Source organism: Condylostylus longicornis, unplaced genomic scaffold (assembly GCF_029603195.1).
Source record: "Condylostylus longicornis isolate FDR11 unplaced genomic scaffold, ASM2960319v2 ptg000010l, whole genome shotgun sequence".
NCBI classification, from domain to species: Eukaryota; Metazoa; Arthropoda; class Insecta; order Diptera; family Dolichopodidae; genus Condylostylus; species Condylostylus longicornis.
The window spans coordinates 10,554,995-10,576,909 of NW_026577979.1; the positions used below are offsets into that span (position 1 = coordinate 10,554,995).

The 21,915-nt window shown below is 25.4% G+C and overlaps 1 protein-coding gene across 1 annotated transcript in view; it reads left to right on the top strand.

Annotated features, from left to right (window-relative positions):
- The window catches only part of LOC129619053 (uncharacterized), a 93,437-nt gene extending 83,308 nt beyond the window's left edge, over positions 1-10,129 (top strand). The window contains exon 3 of the mRNA XM_055534131.1: positions 9,564-10,129. Coding sequence (XP_055390106.1) covers positions 9,564-9,718 — 155 coding nt within the window. The 3' untranslated portion in view covers positions 9,719-10,129. The remainder of the gene's footprint in view (positions 1-9,563) is intronic.
- Positions 10,130-21,915: the final 11,786 nt, after the last annotated feature.

The window sequence follows — 21,915 nt, forward strand, 5'->3', positions numbered from 1 at the left end:
GCAATTATTGTTTCAAGTTTGAGATTTTTGGAACGTAAAATAGCCTCTTTGTTTTAAAACTATTTTGTTAAAAATTATCCTTTTTGTTGTATTTCAGTATTTTTAAAGCAGAGAGAATTTGCAATACAATTTTTAATGGGCTTGCAGTTGTTTTTGAATGCATAATTATTGCTCATGTAAAATTTTTTATGAATCTTTCTATTCGTATGTATAACAATTAGTTTTTTAATTGCGTTTTAAGATTTTAATTGATTCAACAGATTTTTATAATAAGTGCAAGAAATACACGTGATTGTAATTAAAATACAGCAAGCTATTAATATTGTACTACAAAAAATATTAAGAGGTTTTATATGCCGCATATAAAAATAAATTTATCACATTATTGTATGATTGGAAATAATCAGGGAGTGTTAAGTTGTACGATTCTCAAAGATAATTTGACAGAATTTGAAGACCGTTTGAGATTTAACACTTTATCAGTAGTGTAGCCAAAATAATTCCAAAAATTTAGTTGCTCTATGCGAAATAACGAAAATCCCAGTTACAGTTTTGAACAAATATGGTCCTGATCAATAGTTCGCATCAATCTTATTCACTACATTTTTGTGATTAAAAAAAATGTGTTTTGTAGCGTGTTTTATGAATTGGCCTAACTCATATGCTATAAATTCTTTCAATTAATAGAATAATATTTGTTTAATTCGTAAGTCTATCTATAAACATCAAAAAAGGAGCATGGTGTGACAGTTAAATGTGATAATGAAGCACCATTAATTCTTTTCTCAGAAATCTATAAAGAATTTTTTTATTTCAATTACGAAACAGGTTAATTTTTAGCACTTTTCCAAAAAATTTTTTGAAAAAAGTGCTTATTAGTTTCACTCTGTCCGTCCGTCCGTCCGTCCGTGGACACTTTTTTTGTTTACAAAACTTCTACACCCTTGAAGATAGAAAGCTGAAATTTTATATGTACATAGATCTTTACTAGAAACTTACTTCCGTAGAACAAAATTTTTACCTATCTCCCCCCCTATAGAAGTTATACCCCCCAAAACCCTAAAAATGGCCTTTTTTAAATATTTGTTGCAATGAAACCATAAGCATTTTTGAAATTTTTCAAACGCAGAAAGGCAGTTGGTTCCTTCCTCTAGCGCAGTATACTACAGTTAAACTTTAGAAAAACAAAATGGCCGTCGAAATTTACCGTTATCTAAAGTCCTTTTTTTTACAAATTTTTGATGTCGTTTTTTTTCTAGACCCCAGCCTGCAGAAGCTTAAAATTTTAGGAGCTTTTAGACATTAACAAATAGTTCATTTAGTTAGAAGAAAATTTTTTTCCATCTCCACCCCCTCTCTAGTTATCGCCTCTTGAAATTTGTAAAATTTGAGTTTTTGACACCTTATATTTCCGAAACCGGGAGCTTTTTCAAATTTCTGTAAACGCAAAAAGCTAACGGTAAATTCAGTGAAATTAAAAAATATAAATATTTTTCTTAACTCACACAATTAACCCTTAAAATCGAGCATTATGTTAACCCCTTTTTATATTAATTTTTGCTTTATTTCAAAGACTGCATATATGCGTCATCCTAAATATATGCAATCCTAGAAATAGTTTTGTATATGAATGAAAATAATTTTAAGAGTGGTAGGTATGCATAGACTGTATTTAAAAGCAGAATTTTCACTTGTTGAAGGGAAAAGTGCTACAATACAAACCATTGGTTTGACCCAACTTTATTAGAATTTCCAATGATGATTATACCCGTACGAACGTATGTTCGAAGGGTATACTAAATTTGCCTTACCGTTTGTAACGCTAAGAAATAACGGTCTTAGATATAGACTCAAGTGTATGTTTTTGATCAGCGTCAAATTCTGAGTTGATTTAGCTTTGTCTGTCCGTCCGTCCGTCCGTCCGTCCGTCCCCACGATAACTCAAAAACTAATTGAGCTAAGTTCACCAAATTTTCACAAATGATTTATTGTAGTAAGTGCCAGAACCCTATTTAAATTGGACATGATCGGGGTACCGGTTCGGGTAGCTGCCATACAACTTCAAAATTTATTTGGCTATAGCTCAGAAACTATAAAAGTTGTGGTATTGAAATTTCACACAAACGAATATATTAGTAGGGCCAATGTGTATGATAAAAGTCGTTGAAATTACTTGGCTCCTTCTGGTACCTGCCATACAACTTCAAAAGTTATTTGGCTATATCTCAGAAACTGTAAAAGCTATGGTATTAAAATTTCACACAAACGAATATATTATTAGGGCCAATGTGTTTCATGAAAGTCGTTGAAATTACTTGGTTCCTTCTGGTACCTGCCATACAACTTCAAAAGTTATTTGGCTATATCTCAGAAACTATAAAAGCTATGGTATTGAAATTTCACACAAGCGAATATATTACTAGGGCCAATGTTTTTGATAAAATTTGTTAAAATTTCTTAGCTTTTTCTGGTAGCTGCCATACAACTTAAATAGTAGTTTGGCACACACAGTATTTTGAAAAACAGACAGTATTAAAATTTTGCATAAATTAATGTGTCCCTTAGTCAGTTATGGCATCTTTATTTGCACATAGGATAACAAATTCATACGGGTATCACAGAGTTGACAAGGTCAACTCTATTTTTTTTCTCGTTTTTGTCTTAAATTAAAGTTTTTTGTTGTGATTATTCGTGGTACACAACTTTATAGTTTTACATGTTCAGAATCAATGTTTTAAAACTAAATTGCACGTGAAGCAATTAATTTCATGAGATTATCAGTCCAAACAGTTTCATAATCCAATTTAGTTTCGCTTAGAATAAAGATTTTCATTCGTATAAAACATAAAACTCTTTATATTGTTTTCTATCTAATTTATGCCATAGAGTAAAATAACAAGGACCAGATTTCATTCTATTTCTGTAGGAAAAAATTTCCACCAATTTCTGGTCTTCTAGAAATTGTTGTTATTTCTAACACCGTCAAAAAAAATATTGATAATTTTTTTATGTCTAAACTACAAACAATTTTAAAATTTCGCAAATGAAGGAAATGTAGCTATTTTCATTGCTTAAGGCAACATAGATAAGCGTCACTACTAGAAGTCAGGAAAACCAACTATCTTGGCAATATTTTTTTCTCAAATTTTTGAAATCAACTTGCCTTTCATGTATTTATATGCGTTTGAAATGTGTTCTCTTGTATATTCTACTTTACTTTATTCCTCATAATAAATTGACCGAAGGACGGATATTATGTTTACAGTTTCGTTGTATTAAGGATTTTAATACAATCATCTTTATTATTTTACACAATATACAAAAAAAATTATCACAGTAGTATTTTTATACCCGTACGAACGTATGTTCGAAGGGTATACTAAATTTGCCTTACCGTTTGTAACGTTGAGAAATAACGGTCTTAGATATAGACTCAAGTGTATGTTTTTGATCAGCGTCGAATTCTGAGTTGATTTAGCTTTGTCTGTCCGTCCGTCCGTCCGTCCGTCCGTCCGTGCGTCCGTCCGTCCGAACGATAACTCAAAAACTAATTGAGCTAAGTTCACCAAATTTTCACAAATGATTGATTGTAGTAAGTGCCAGAACCCTATTTAAATTGGACATGATCAGGGTACCGGTTCGGGTAGCTGCCATACAACTTCAAAATTTATTTAGCTATATCTCAGAAACTATAAAAGTTGTGGTATTGAAATTTCACACAAACGAATATATTATTAGGGCCAATGTGTCTCATAAAAGTCGTTAAAATTACTTGGTTCCTTCTGGTACCTGCCATACAACTTCAAAAGTTATTTGGATATATCTCAGAAACTATAAAAGGTATGGTATTGAAATTTCACACAAATGAATATATTATTAGGGCCATTGTGTCTCATAAAAGTTGTTAAAATTACTTGGTTCCTTCTGGTACCTGCCATACAACTTCAAAAGTTATTTGGCTATATCTCAGAAACTATAAAAGCTATGGTATTGAAATTTTGCACAAATGAATATATTAGTAGGGCCAATGTGTCTGATAAAAGTCGTTGAAATTACTTGGCTCCTTCTGATACCTGCCATACAACTTCAAAAGTAATTTGGCTATATCTCAGGAACTACAAAAGCTGTAATATAGATATTGCACACAAGCGAATATATTAATAGGGCCGATGTGCTTGATAAAATTCGTTAAAATTTCTTGGCACTTTCCGATAGCTGCCATACAACTTCAATGGTAGTTTGGCACATACAGTATTTTGAAAAACACAGTACTGCAATTTTGCATAAATTAATATACGGCAACATAAAGTCATAGTCTGTCCCATAGTCAGTTATGGGACACATATGACAACAAATTCGTACGGGTATCACAGAGTTGACATGGTCAACTCTATTTTTTTTCTCGTTTTAATTTAAAAAGCTTATTAAATACTTTTATTTTTTAAGATTATTGTATAACAATGCTTAAGTATTTTCACCATAAAATTTGTCTTTTTTGTATTACAAAATTCTATAATGTATAACACAAGAATTGAATGACCTTCCTTGAAATCCTTATAAAATTTATCATCATTCAATCAATTATTTATTTTCTTGTGTATAAAATAATGTACATTTTATAGTTTTGTTAAGTGGGTTCTTAAGATACTTGTATAGACCAGATAAATAAATCTCTTTAATGGATTTAAATTTAAGAGCATCAATAAAAGTATTATATGTATTCTGTATATACAAAAAGTATAAGCCTTATAATTAAATACACCTACATAATTATGTATAAACGTACGTGTTGGTTTTCTACACAATGAGTAAAACGTGCACATGTTTATGTAAAGAGTGAATCATAAAAATCTTTGTATAAATTATTAACAATATTTCAAAGGATATTTAAAATGAAAATTTTGTAAACTAAGTTGAAATTTGTTGCGTTGAAGGTTTTAACAGTATCATAGATAGTATAATAGTCTCCTGGCAAAATGCATTTTTCTGGAAATTAATTGATGTGAAGATGAAATTAATGATGATATTTCATTTTATTTTTTATAGACAACAATTGATTACTTTAAAAAATATCGCAGCTGTCACCTATAAACAGTGCCGGATTTCATTTATTAACAGGCACAATTCCATTGTTAGGCTTGGTCAAGATGCTGAAAAATATATAAGATTTTTGTTAAAATGAAGAAATATGAGGATAAGATGATGATAAGAATAAAAATTTACTAAATCGTCGACATATTATAGCATTTATCGAAAAGCTCTTACTGACATTATGCAAGTAGAGCAATATTGAAATGGAGATAACTATTCTACTCTTATAACTACTATTGATTTTAAAAATTTAGGAATTTACGAAATTAAACCTGAATTTGCTTGAACGTTTTTCTTTATCATTTTGATTGAAATTTCTAATAAATACCAAAGAGCGACTTTGTTCTCTAAGTTATGAATGACAAACATTTATTAAAGGCCTCGTGGTTAAGTGTTCCGCACACATCTAATTTTGTCAGTGAGTTCCCTAAGAAATTGCACTACTTAATTGGTTGCGAGTCCTTTTGAATCAATATTTGTATATTCACATTTCTTCATATTTCATTTTAGAAATTAAGTTTCGCAGCCTAAAGCACAAAACAGTGTAAATACAACTCTGTTTACAAATTGTATTCAATTACAATCTTATACATACTCGTAAACTGTTATATATACCGAATGTCCGTTAATACGCCATATATTCCGATATGTGTGATAAATTTGATAGAATTTATGAGACAAAGACGAACACTGAAAATTCCTATGAAATAAATCAACTGCTTCATAATTGATTAACATCAGTTTTAGATGATATTTATTGTCATTGTTAAAATTACATTGAAAACACATCCCAATATACTACTGATTAGGTATTTATATCGTATAACAAAGTTTATATTTCAGAAGTAAGAGTCATAAGAGTATATGCATTTAATTTAATTAAATTTGCAATGGTATAAGGATATAGGATGCAATTTATCTTCTCTATTTCAATTTTAATTAAAGAACAGGTATAAAACAATTAAAAATTAAATTAATTAAATGAAAATGATAAATTTTAATATTATCGTCACTTTTGAACCATTATTTAATGCACATTATTAATTATGTATAAATTATGCCTTAAAATGAAATTTAATATCAATAAATAAATAATAATTTTTACGATATATGCAATTTATTATTTTTAAATTAAATTATACTATAAGATCGAGATATAAAACATTAATATCAATTTGAAGTTCATTAATTGAAATTATTACATGAATTGCATCCAGGATTTTAGAAGCTTGTCAAAATTGCTTAAAAACTACCAGCAACGAGTTTTATAATAAATAACTGATAGAATAAATTACGCGAAAATTGAGCTTCTCAAATTCAAATTCACATCCTGATTTAGGAACTAGAATGTATTCCAATGTTTTGTTACGTTACTGTACGTAAAAGAAAAATTATTTAAAAAGCTTCATTATTCATCAATTTTAAGAGATTTTTTTTCTCATTAAACAATGGAAATTTTTATGCATAAATTATTTATAAAGACAACATTATAAATAATGAAAGGCTATTGAACTTTAAGCCAAAGAAATATACGAACAATATAAAGCAGAACAAAAATAATTAAGAAATTCATTACATTTTTGGTCAATGCCAAATAATAAATTGCTCCATTTAAGAACCATTTTTTTTCCAAAATAAAAACAAAGACAAAATAGAAAAATTAAAGGATGAATGGAAAGGACAGCAGCATTTTATTAACCAAGTCAATCATTAATATTTTACTTTGAATAGAATTTATAATATTGATGGAGGTTGTAATTTTTAAAAAGAATTTTTAAGAAATTAAAACAAAAAAAAATTAGTAGATTGCTCTGTTTTTACTGAAATTTTTATAAAAAATTTATAAAGTTCATTTGAATATTTAGTAACTTAGTAACTGATGCTTTACTTATAGCTGGAGTTGGGCTTCGCTTAAATTATTATAAGCATCTTTTAGTGAAAAATAATCTCATTTCATCCATTTTCTACTCTTTATAATATAAGGTTACTAAAGAAGGATTTAAATTTTCGGCCCATTTTTGAAAGTTCTATTCCGGGACTATATGATTTGTTAATTTTTATTTGTAATTTTTTTTTATTAGTTCGCGTTTCACGCCTTTTATTCTGTGGTATTACTCAAATAAATTGCATTTAGGACTCTCTGTATCTTGTTTAGTACTTTTCTTTCAATATTTTTTTTATGATTTGAAGCTGTAGCCGAACATAAACAGTATAACTAAATGAAAACGAGCATTTTCCCCCAAAATTGTGGAAATATTTGAAAATAAAGTTCTACCGCTTAATTTACTTCGATCAACTTATTTCTGAACGTTGATTTTAACCAAAACTTAAAATCCAGAAACTTCTGACTACAAATCCATAAATTCATTTTCATGTAAGTTAAGAGCCATTTAATTTGCAAGGTGAATTCTTTAAAAAATCTCAAATGAATTGTTAAAAATATTACACATTGAATTTTTTTTTGTATATAAGGGTATAACAAAGGTCAACAAAAAATGTTTAATTTTTTAATTTGAAATTTGAAGTAGAATCTATAAACTACGAAGCAGAACCGTCAAAAAAGAATTTCAAGAATTGAATCACGATTTTATTGTTATGGTAAAGATAAAGCTCGAAACAATAATAAAATTTTAAAACAAAATTAATTTAAATCTTACAAAAAAGAACCAACTTTTCTATATTCAAGGAACATCCTTTTCAATTGTTTTCTCTTCTCATTTAATTGCATAAGAAGCACTAGGAGAAAAAAAAGTAAAGTAAATAAAGTTAATTATATTTTGCAAGTTCTCTTTAACAACGAAAGTTGAAAGTACCATACTAATTCATAGCTTATAATTAAATGCAATTTTTATTAACTATTTTATAACAATAGACGTAGTTATGTACTACAAGTGCATAGTAGAAATTTACATAATAAAAATTAAGGATATTTTTGCTTCAATAATAATAACGAAATTATGTAAGAAATTCAAGATTATAAACGGTTATTTTTCGGGCTTTTATACTTGTTATTTTATAAATTATGATGGTTATTTTATTACGTTACTTATAGAAGTGCCCCCAGAAATATGCAGCTTTTACATATCCAGAAGTTTTCATGGATTTTGTTTAATCAGAAAAAAAAAATTAACAAAAGTTGGATGCGTAAATTTTTATGGATTTTGTTTGATGGAAAAAAATAGAAGGCCATTAAACATAAGTACTAAAAAATTCCGTATAGCTACTCCGGTTTATTTTTTTTGTTCATAGTTGAAAAGGTAAAATTGACCTTATAATTTTTAAAAATACTTTCAAAATATAAAGAAAAAACATTATTTATTGTGAGCGGCAGTTTCTAATGAAAAAGAAGCGACACATTCTAGGAGCATTTTTTAGTTATCTGAATTTCCCTATAGAGGCTCTAGAATATCGTGAAGGAGTTCAACAACTAGCAGCTACAGTAGATTAGTTGGCAAATTTTGCTTCCATTTCTATTTTATTCAGATTCAGACAGTCTATTTTATTTTGAATGAGTTGAGTTTATTTTGATCAGTCTTCTTCTTAGCATACGGTGATAGCCATCTATTGTTTATATGGCCTCCTCCCTCAATAGCAATGCATTGAAATAATTCGTATTATATGGTGCTATTTATTTATACATAAATTCGCCAATATTGAGCATTATATTATACTTTTAATAAATTTATGAACTCTTATACATTTAATCATAAAACAAATTTAATAACAACAGAATTTTCAAAATTTCGATTGTCCTTTTGGAATTGCAACTAAAAACCACTTCAGCAAAGTTGTAGAACAACAAAAAAGTTTTATCAATTTTTCATTTTAATTACATAATTGTAATTTGATTACATTTTTATATTATTTGCTATGTAATCTGAATTGATTATGTCAATTAATAAATTATTCATTTAATGTTCAATTTATAAAATTCATTGGGTTAAATCAATTTGAATTTCAGCAGAATTATGACTGATTCCGATATAGAGGGAAATTTTTTACAAATAAAATTAATTTTGTAAATACAATAAGATTGATATTTAAATTTCATAACTCTTAGTCCTTAAAGTGATTCACATCATAAAGACAAATTAAATTTTTGAAATTTCGATACTTTGAATAAAGTATTGAAAATTTGCCAGAGAAACTATCTTGTATCCATGAAAATTAATTTAAAAATCCTTTGTATTTCTTTAAAATTTATCAGCTCTGAAGTCGATTTATTATTAAGTAATAAAATCGTAAAATATTTTGCAAGTCACCTATAAATTTGAAAAAAAAATGTAAGTCTCCTTAACACTTTAACACCATATTAAATCTTATATGTCAACACCAACTATCAACACTTTCTCTTATATAGAAGACCATTTTCACATATCCTTTTTTATAATAAAATAATTAATGATGTTTTATTCGTGTTTGTAAACTTATATACATTATAATATACTTATTCTTTTCTTTTTACATTACAGGTCGATCTTACAAAGATGTCAATAGTGAATTAATGTGGATAAGTATTGGTATGGCAGTAACAATTGCTGTTCTTATAACAGCAGCACTTTGTTATATATTATATGAAAAATGTCAGAATAAGAAAAGAGAACGTGGTTATTATATAAATGCATAACAAGTTCGAAGATGTGAAGATGACAATAACAATACAAGTAATATTAATATTAATATGAATATTGCAACATGTCAACTTTAACTGTTATACATGCAATGTTATACAACAAAATGGAAATAATTCATAGTGTATTATAGCAAGTCTTTAATATTTTGATATATGCGATAAATGCAATATCTAATGAACATGAAATAAGCTATTTGTATATGTAAATGTATGTATATAATGTTGTATATGTAAATAATAATAGCAGGGAACATGCTTTATGGGACCATGGTTAGAATTTTTTTCTTCTGATGATTAAATTTCCGGTTGTGTTATAGAAAATTTGAAATTATTGATAGGAAAATAGAATGAGAGAATTTGAATTTTTTATTTTTATTTTGTAAATTTTGATTTATTTCCCATTATTGTTCGTGAAAAGAAAAGGTTAAGTTTCTTTGAATTTCTTAAGAATAATTTAGATTTAATGTAAATATAATTCTAATAATAAGGTAAAATTTGTTTGCATATTAAATTGAACATAAAACTTAAATGTTACATTTTTAATATTTTTGTATATAGAACGTATATTTGCAATAGAAAACATACAAAGTGAAATAGAAATTAAATGCACTTTTTTGATTAAAATTCAATAAATTTTTTCTCTTATATATTATTCTTTAAGAAAACACCAATTAATGAATTTTAAATAAATATTCTGAAATTGTAATTAAAATATTACGATTCTATTGTAAGATTAAACAACAATAAGACATAATGGTTAAAGAATATAACAAAATTTGACACTCAAAATCTAATTTTTAACTTCATTATAAGAGGAATGAAAAATTGAAATTTATTCAGGCACAAATACTACTGCGTTAATAATAGGAGGGCTTAAAAAAAGCCGCAGAAAACGGGTTTTGATGAGACAAAACACTTGCATTGTCAGTGTAATATTTGTTTACATCACTGATAGTGTCATATTATGTAAATGTACATAAGTTTCACCAATCATGGCCCACTATTTTTATATTTTAAATAAATACCTATAATAAAATTAAACTGCACGAGTTGGGAGTAAACAATTTTTGCTCTGATACAATTTGGCAGCTAAAATCAAAAAAAATATTAAACAAAATTACTGAAAATGCTTCGATTGATTATTTATTTCAAATAAATATTTCAATTTTAAGAATACGAAAAATTATTGACTATTAATTGCCGTGTGATATGGAGAAATGGCGCGGTAAAAACCATGGATACGAACTGCGGATTTTCGCGTTTGACTTAAATGAGTATGAAAGTAATGCTTTGGGATCTAATACTTGTAAATTATCACAGTTCAAATAAATTAAGAAAGTTGTTTCAAAATGAAATTTCTCTGGTTTATTCCAGACTTATTTTAAAGCGATGCAATTACTAAAATTGATTATTTATTGACACATAACTTACATAGAGCATCCATTCAACAGATTTAATTAAAATTTCACAATATCATGAATAATTGTTGTTTCACATTATTTGTAAACTTTCTGTTAATTAAATTCTCATCTTAAATGTATAAAATACCAAGAATACATTAACCGACTTGATATTTACCAACGAATTTAAATAATCAAAAAGAAGGAAAGATTACACATTTTATTTACACATAAAATATATTCATATAAAAATTTATTAAAATTTTATTAAAAATATCCCGGGGAAACTTCCAATTTCCTTCAACTTAGCGAACGAACATTGAACAACACTATAGCAGAATGATTAATTTCTCTACTCAAATACTAAAATATTTTCAGAATTATTGTCAATAGCAGAAGTTTTGATTTTTTCTTTTATATACAATTTACTATATCAAATGAAGCACTTTATTCATCACATGAGGGTAAACAAAATTTTTTAATATACAAACCATATTATTAAATACACAATAATAAAAAAAAAAATCCTTTTTGTATTTAATTAATGAAAGTTGATTTTTCAAGTACATTGTGGAATTTTGCAATTCTAGAATAAAAAAATTATTTATAATTAATCATAGAGGAAGCAATAAACAGAAATGGAAAATTTTTATGCTATTCAAATTAAATTAATTAATTTCGTTTATCTATATTGAGAAAAAGTTAAAAAGATAAAAATTCAACTTTATAATTTAATAAATACAAATTAAGGAATAAGGAGAGGAGGAAAATGTTACATACTCCATAAGTTCTGAAAATAACTCAATTATTTGCCTGGTATTCTTAAAAAAATTATACTTGTTTCAGATTCATTTTAATTAAGTTTGGTAATTTTCGACATATACGAACAATTGGTTGAAAAAGTAAAAAAATTTATGTAGGGTAAAGGACTTGTGGAAATATTTTTAAATTGGAATATCGATGAACTAACCAAAGGCAGAATTTGATCAATTTTTGAACCATTTTTGACAAACAGAAATAAAGTAATATTTTATTAGGATTTTAGAAAGGAGAGGACCTACTTTATTTTCAACATTATCTATCGCGAAAATAATAATTATCTGAGGGCTTAATGAGATTCAAAAAAGTTTTCTCAACTGAATAAATAAAGTTGTTATTATTAAACTCGTTTTTATCAGAGTCTTACTTCAAAAATCGTAATTTTTGAACATCTTCTTAAGTTATAACATATTTTTTCTTCAAACAAAAAACGAGAATTATCATTCATACTTTGTTCGTATACCAACATTAGCAAAATTAATTTTCTTACAATTTGATGCCTAAGCTTACAATTTATTGCATAACTTGATACTTTTAAATTTGCTACCTATTTTGTACTTGAATTTACTACAGGCTTTGTTGGAAAATATATTCATATGTTTGATCCTGAATTTCGAATTGAATCTTTATTCAACAATTGAATTTTTCATTAAAAAATTGTATTGAAAACGAAATTTGGCAACTTTTCACTCATATTTTCCTTGCTCAATGCAAAAAGAGTTGAGTAATCCTTATGACGTTCAGTAGACAATTTGTGGAACACACGCGTACCATATTTGCATCATTAAAGAATTCTTGTGTTATTTTTTTAATACTACAAATTAGCGTTTTTATTTCAGAAATCATAAATAATATTATATGAGTTTCTTCTTTAAATAAAGTGATTTTAAAACATCAATAAAAGTGGAAATATGTTCATTTCCCAAATCCGTTTTTGTTTAATATTGAAAATGAAAAATGTTCCGCTTCTACCATATGATGGAAAAATAAATTTCTATTTTTCTTTATTCAGCAAAATTTTCGCAAAAAAACAAAAAAAAATTAACGAGAACTTTTGCATAAAAGATTATTTTATTATGCCACATGTATGAGTACATAAATTTTTATAATAAAATTTATGTATTCGACTTCTTGTGCATAAAAGCAACCATATTTCGATTTTTAGTATGCAAAAATGCAAATCATTGGAAAACGTTGTGAATGGAAAAAAGTTTCCTTTAAATAAAATCAAAAATTAAAAGCACTTTTATGATTTATAAGAAAAGAAATAAAAATTTATGAAAAATTTTTATGTTTTTCTCCTCCAAATATTTAACCGTTACGTTTCTATGTATAAATTTATTCGTTTATCTAACATTAGGTGCACACATTAGGGAAATAATAAATATTTTCAAATATCAAAATTTCTCTTCATTAGATTACCTTGAAAATTTTTATAAGAGAGAAAATCGAATTATAAAAGAAAATTCCATACATATTTATTGTCCACTCCAAAACTTGCATGTATGATACCCAAGAAAAAGGTGTTTTGCTTTTGCTATTTTTAACTTTAATTAAGCATTTTTATTTTAATTATGTAATACATTCACATAATATGCTCTTAAAATGATAAAGAAATTGACATTTTTGCAAATCAGTGGTTATTTAAAATTACTTATTAGCCGTGCTTCATTTTTCTGAAGTTCAAATGTATTGTGTTACGTGCTCAATGATGCAAAAAAACTAAGGTTGTAAATGTAAGCTATTGATAACTTTCATTGGAAATTTGTAAGGATCTGTAAAAAATTCCAAAGTTTCGAAATTTTCTATTGGAATTTAAAAATTTGCATATGCATAAAAGATAGAAATAAACAAGTTGCTTGCAACTATGTGATTTACATATTTTTAACTCCTTAGGATTTTTGACTTTTCTTAACTTAGTCTTAATTTACGAAACAACTGTGCTAAAGTTGATGATTGCTTTGAGTTTTATTACAAACACGTATTTTCGATAATTTTATCAATATTTTGTAAAAAACTTAATTAGTGTGTGCGTTAATACTTTCGAAGTTATAGATTGACTGGAAATTTTTATTGTAAATTTTGAACCTAAAAGTTTAGTGCAAGCACAAGCAGCAGAGAAGAAGACTATGAAAATTATAAGATATTAAAAGATTGTGTAAAACTTTTAAAAAATTTTTCATTTGTCCTTTTCTTTAGATTGCTCTATATTCGCTTATGTATATCATAATAATTTTCCAAGATCAATTTAAAAAGGTACGATGAATTCTGTATACATATTCAAGAACAAGAATATTCAATGTAAATTTTGATATTAAAAATATTTTTAACATTTTCAATTACTTTTCGCAATCCATCTGTACTCCAATAAAACGACCCGCCTAGAAATTGAAAATGTCATTAAATGTCTATTAACTTTTCCGTATCCTTTTTTTATTATTTATTTAAAGGAATAATGAATGGAAATCTTTATAAGAGAATTGCAAAAAGGTTTGTGATTCTTAATATTCAAAAATCGAAAATAAAAAAAGCGAAACGCAAGAACTTAAAAGCATTTTACACTTCCACAAATCGCAAAAAACATTATGACTGTCATTATTTTTTTCACCGATTTTCGCGATAACGATTTTAATGATAGGAAAAGTCTTTGATATTTTTACATAAATGATTTTTAAACTTTTAAAATAAAGATAAGTTCTTGTTTTTTTTTTTGGTTTTCTTGTAAACGTGAAATAAAAAATTATATTTAACCGTACACACATTATCTGGTCTCCCGAAAGATAATATTAAAAAAAAATCAAAACAAAACAAAAAAAGGATATACGCAAGTAAAATGTTGACAACATTAAATATTGAAAGTAATGATTTCGGTAGGTACTTGACATTTCCCTTGTCACTTTAATTGTTTTCCGCACAGATGAATAAAAGTAGAGCGTATACAAAGAAAAATAAGGAAAACGAAAGAAAATCGTTTAATATTTTGATCTAGAGAAAATTTCTCCAACTTAATCTTATTTTTTTTGTGTTTTCTGTTCGTTTTCCTTTTTGGCCTGATTTTATTTTGAGAATTGAATTTCAAGTTGACAACACACCATTTTAAGGATAATTTTATATTTAACAAAAAAAAAGGTTAATTTGTAGAATTCTTTTTAAAAATACATTTTTTATAAACTTCAGTCTCATTTTGGGTAGAGATATTAAATTTGTATTTTCTCATGAAATCCCAATTTGAATAAGGATTATATTTAATGGTATAATGTGAATAACAATTTGTATTTGAATTTATTCGTTTATTCAATGCCAAAAAATCATTGATCATGGTGCGAGCTTATTTTTGAAAAAAGGATGTTCTATAACTTTTATTGCACAATTTTCGCCAATAGTATATTTTATTAAATGTGAGCGAGTTTGTACGGTATATTGGTGTTTCATTCTATAAACGACAGTTTTGTCTATTAGCAAGCATATTATTATGCTAAAAATAATTAACTACTAAAATTCAAAGCAATTTTTTGAGGTTTTTTTCGTTGTCAAAGTATAACGATCGTATGTGTCAAAATATAAAGCAAATATGAGAGCTTACTTAAAAAAAAAATGAGCCATGTGTGAAATGTTTTCTCGTGTTTTCTCAACACAAGCTTTGATTACAAGTAATTTATTGGAATTTTATCGCAAATATCGTAAAATTTCTCAAAAATATTTTCTAATATACTGTTGGCACTTTAATCCATAACATATTATTGAAATTTTTAATACCATAGTTTCATGTTAAAATAATTAAATTTATTAATAATTTTCACAATTTTTATTAAAATATTTTTTCATGATTTTTTTCTAATTTAATTATTTCTATACAATAAAACAAATTATATATATTTTTTACCTTTGAAAACACAAGTTTCTTAATTAAGTGTTCAGAGGTGAAAAGTGTTAGCAACCTTGAAATTAAATAGACACTAAATCTTTAAAGCGTTCATACATGAAAAGCTTACACAATTTTAAAATTAAAATTTCTCAAAATCAAATTTTACAAGTATTTAAATAAATTTTTTATATTAGCCAAAAAACACTATAGAAAAATATTTTAGTCTCCCTTATATTGTATACAACATTTAAATAACAGTATTCTACATTAATTAAAATATTTATTATTTAAATTTAATTAACTTAAATCTACAATTCAAGAGATATTTTAATATTCAAAATAATAAAGTAAAAAAATTCTATAAAGAAATTCCAAAAGCTTTAAAATTACAGAAACCAATTAAATTAAATTTTAATTAAAAGTAGCTTAAAATTGAAAATATTTATTAAATTAATAACAGAAAATTATTTACTAATATATTAAATAAGAAATCATAACATTAAGATATTAAGAATTTGAATAAAATTTTAAGAATTTGACCAAATATTTTAATATTAAAAAAAAAAAATCGAAAAAATATTCAAATTATTTTTAACATTAAAATTAAAATATGAATTGACCATGCATAATATTAAAATTATATTTATAGAATCTACAAGTAAGTTAGAAAGAATTACAAAAAAAAAATTAACTCAATTTATGTAGGAAAGTGTAGAATTACTAATTTAAATATAGTTATTACAGATAAAATGAATAACCTGACTTCAAAATTGCATTAATATACGTAATTACCCAGGAGCACTCAAAAATGTACTTGACTACAATTCTTACAATTCCAAATCGAACTTTTATTCTGACATTTCATTTGTCATTCTTAAGTACGCCACACAACTTGAACAAATGATCTACATTTCACAAATGCTAAGTAAATTAACTTGAAATAAGTGTCAATTTTAATCCAGCTAAAATGTAAAAAAAATACAGATCCGCTTCTAACTTATTTAGCGCCTTAAGCGATTTTAGAAAAGTTGGCGCCCCCATAACAAATTGCACATAATTAGTTACGTTCGTGTAACTTGAGCATGTTGAATGCAAGATTAATCATAGAATGGAATTAAACTGAAAAAAAATTTATTGTTTTTTCGATTTTAGTAGCGCTCCTGTGTTTTGGGGCTCCATTTCAAATGCTTTCTTTGTATATATAGCAGATGTCTCGCTGCATGTAGGTATTTGCACATAAATTGCTAGAGCACATGGTTCAAAATGCGGCTAAATAATAAGGCTGTTGTAAAGAAATTTCTGAAAACAAATTAAATGCGAGAAGAAAGTCAATAAAATTAATTGGATTTGCAAAATGCACTTGACTTAATTAATCTCATATCATTCACTTGTATTAATTTTCAAAAATGTTCGCATTCGTATCTGAATTTGAAACCGTCTCTTATCTTCTCCTCTCTTTAAAATTACACTTAAAACACTCATTCTAAAAGAGTTGGTTCAAATATATTACTATGAACAAGTTGAGAAATCAACAGAAGGTAAATTTTCCCCTATTTCTTCTAGTAATTTACTCAAATCTTTAATTCGTAGCAGAAGCAATAATAAGCATACTAATAAATAATACTTGAATTTTGAAATCGGATTTAGTTTTAAAATTTTTAAAATATTTGCTATTAATTTAAAAAATAAAATATGAGAAAAAAATGTTTACAAGCACAATTTCATTCAAACAAAAAAATGAATAAAAAAAAAGTAAAAGTTCACCATATTTTAAAATAAAATTATAAATCCAAATTATATTTACATACATACATAAATATATTATAAATATAAATATACAAAGGTGGAATATATAAATTATTATAAATCAATATTTTGTCAAATAAAGCATTAATATTTAATGTATATTTTATTATATATAAACATAATTAAAACATTTATTATGTAAGTTAAATGTTCATTCAAATATAATAATTAATTCTTAAGAAGAATTTCAATTTAAAATTAAAATTTAATAAAAACAAAATAAATATTAAAATTTAAAAATTATAAAATAAAATTTTGAATTTTATTCAAAAAAGACTGAAAATATGAAATATGTATGTATATATACATTATGTAAATGTTTAAAAATAAATGTGAATAAATTGTAATTATGAGTCAAAAACTGAGGGTTTTATTAAATTTTTAAGGAGGTAAATTAGTTTAGGTTATGTGTACAGCAAAGTTTTTAATATTACATATGATGGTTTTAAACTGAGACACGATGACTAGATTAGATTAGCTTAGATTTTCAAGGGAACCGAGTGGGGCAAGAGCAACCCCCCGAGCTACCGCAGCCATTCCTGACTTATTGTAGCCTCCCCACGGTATAGCAGTACTACTGTTTTGATTTGAATGTTGAAATTTAAATTTCTGAATTGAATTTATGAAGAATTTTCATTACAAAATTTGGAATATTCTTGGTAAAAGAAATGCTCGAAGAGCGTGCGACTCTCACTACTCAATTTGCTGTAGCGGATATAATTTTAAATTTTACAAAACAATTTATTACTTAAAGCACATTCTTACAAAGAGTAATAAGAGCAAAAATGAAATAGCAGCAATACAATAACCTTCTTTAGACATTGTTATGTGACAAAAAAACGTAATAACTAAAAATGTTTTCTAAACAACTCATAAAGAACAAAACTAAATTGAGAATAATTGAAAAATATGAAAATTTTTAGACTAAAATTTTTAAAATGCATTTCACTCGAAAGTGGTGTTTTGCAATTAGGAGCTTTTGTGCGATGAGGATCGTATACAATTCAATATTATTATTACATATGTTATATATGTATATGTGCTAATAGCAAAATAAAATTAGGAACTTTAATTAAACGGAATTTTCCCTAACCGTTTCAAGTAATTCATATAGGATTTCCATGTTCCTTCACAAAACAGAAAGAAAATACGATTGCTGTTGTTGGAATTTTGATATAAGATCTAACTTCACTAATCTACAATCTACAATATGCACCAAAAAATTGTCTTTTTCTTAATTTAAAAAAAAATGTCTCTTGATCATTGTATAAATATGAAGTCTATTTAGAAAATGAAAATAGCAAACAAACATGGCTACATCGAAATTTGATACCACAATCCTTAAATTTATCCTTTTTGTATTTTCTAACTTAAAAACAATTCCATACACAATAAAAAATATCCAAATTCTTTTCAATATGCAAAGCATTTTTTTGATAATAAAAAACCATAACATAATTTATTCCGTAATCAATTAAAAGAATATTATTACTGAATAATTTTCTCATTTGAAGCAAAGCTATAAAACTGGGTAGCACATAAATCATCTTTTAATAATCTAATTAATTTGAATTATGAAAATTTTTTTTATATCTTTATTTATTTTAATTAGAAAATGTGATCTAGTTCCAATATTTATTAATACGTGGTTTGTCTACTACTCGTATAATAATAAAATTTAGATAATAAAATATTATTTTCTCTTACCATAGGCTACCATCCAGGTTTGGGATATGATTGAATTCCGTGATTAATATTATATAATTATTTAATTTAGAGATAAAATTTTGTAAATTAACTGTAATTAAAAACAAGAGAGGATATAGTTCACAATGGCAGCTCGTAGAACTGTAGGGTATGATGGAGTTATTTCTAAAGATGTACAGACAAAATCCAAAAGCAATCCAACTCTCATTGCGATCGGTTCTGGGTACTGAAGAGGCCCTGGAAATCAGCTCTAGTTGGGCTCTAATTCAACAACAACAACAATCCATATTAATTCCTTTTTACGAATGAATTTGTTCTATTTATTTAAAAAAATTTATAAAAAATTCTATTTATTTTATAAAATTATATTTTAAAATTAAAAACGGTTTTGCTTTATTTAGCAATTCAATACAAGATTCTAATAAATTCACTTTGAAATCTTTTAAAATGGACGAAAGAGTAGTTTGCTTTTTTCAATTTTTAAAACACAATTTTTCCATTGCAATACTACGAGTATTCGATTGTAACAAAATTTTTTCAAAAAATGCTAAATGCCAGTGTTATAACAGAAACAACTTCCACATAATACCTATTCAAATATTGTAATTAGAAGGAAATTTATAATTTATTTTCTATTAAAAATATTCTCATTTGGAATTCGGAAACCATTTTCTTTTATTATCTTTATATTCTTTATTTAGATAACGCAAAAAATTATTGACAATTTTATTGTTTTCCATTTCATTTATTATTTATTTGAGTTTTATTTCTTATTTTATTACTTTCTTTTCCCAATTATCTTCTTTCTACTATACTTTACGCCCAAAAATTTTCACATTTCATTGATTGTTTTCCTAATACAAGTAAAAATAATTATAAACACACACATATGTATATATTTCTTTAGTACTTTTTGTATATTTTGTTATTTGTTTTCGTGAAAACTTTTCCAATATTTCAAATAATAATAATATATACGTGTTCAATTTATAATCTATATATAAAATCACACTGAAAATAAAATTTGAAAATAAAAACAATAAATAATAAAATGACGGAACAATAATTTAAGCGCAATGCAAATAATCAAAAAGAAAATTAGAAAATTTGAGATTAACAAATTTTTCTTTACAAAATATAATTTTAAAAATGAATAATGAGGAATTATTCGTCTTAAAATAAAGCTTGCTATTACACAATTCAGTGTAAAACTAAAACTAAAATTAAAATTTATTTTTGAAAAATTGCATACTTTTAGGTCACATAAATTTTTCTTTTACGCGATTTCATTTGTCATTTCTGCATTCGACAATATTTAAATAAAAAATTTAAAATGAATTGCCGTCCCATTTTCCGCTATCATCTAACCATATATATCGTTTGAAATGTTTGATTATCATTAATTTTAGGAAACAAAGAAATATTTAAATTTTCATCAACAATATTATTAATAATCATCATTTCAATGAAAGTTTATAAACATTCGCGAATATCCTTTAGGTTATAAACAATCTTATAATCTTATATTGATATTTAAATCGTGAACATAGCCGACTATCTAAAGTAACTTAGAAATTTCAAAAAATTTTATTCAACTAAGGTTAAAGGTCTTAACACATAATTTAAATAAAACTAAATATAAAACTATTTAAACTTTTCAACAATTTCCATTATTTAAATACAATAATTGTTTTTAAAGTTTTTGATAAAAATTCTCAAATATCATAAGTTATTTTTGGATTTTATGAAACAAAAATTATTATCAGAAATACAGAAATCAATTTTTAAAATAAAATACATCTGTATATAACTTTAAGATATTGAAACTGAAAGCCCGCATAAAAATCTATGAGATTTGCATAAGCACACTTTGTTATTAGATTTTTACTAGTAGTACTATCTCGAATTCGTTTTTACATACATATATATAAGAGTAAATTATATGAATGTATATGTATATATTTTAAACTATATGTACATGATGGTTTTATGAAATAATTTATTCAGGATCTAAATAAACCTTAAAAAAGAATAAATCAAATTTCTTTGTTAAATGATATTTTATTTCATCTCAAAATTTCAAATTCTCCTCCTGTTTTCATAGCAGAATAAATGATTTTCCAGCATATTTTTTAACAATGAAATTGAAAATACAATAATTTTTTTTTGGGAAAAATGTCGGCGCAATGTTCTTCTCTAAGAATGTCATGAAAATTTATATTTAACCTACATATATATAAAAAGCAGGGTTAACTAGAATTTTTCATTTGGGGTTAAGGTCATTGACAAATTAGCATATTTTATGAATCCAATTCAATATCAATATTTTATCAAATTAGTAAATTTTATTAAAATTTGACCTTTTGTTTTTTCAGATATTTTATCCTCGAATTTCCAAAAGACCAAAATATATATCAGAAAAGTACCATTTTATTCTACATTATTTTTATATTAAAAATAATCTATATCAAATATCATACATTACATGATCGAATAGCCTTCAAACTCTAAAAAAAATAAAATATTATTAAGGGGTATTTCATACACTAGAGTCGAGTTAAATTTAAATTAAAGGTAAAATTTCAAAGAACGAT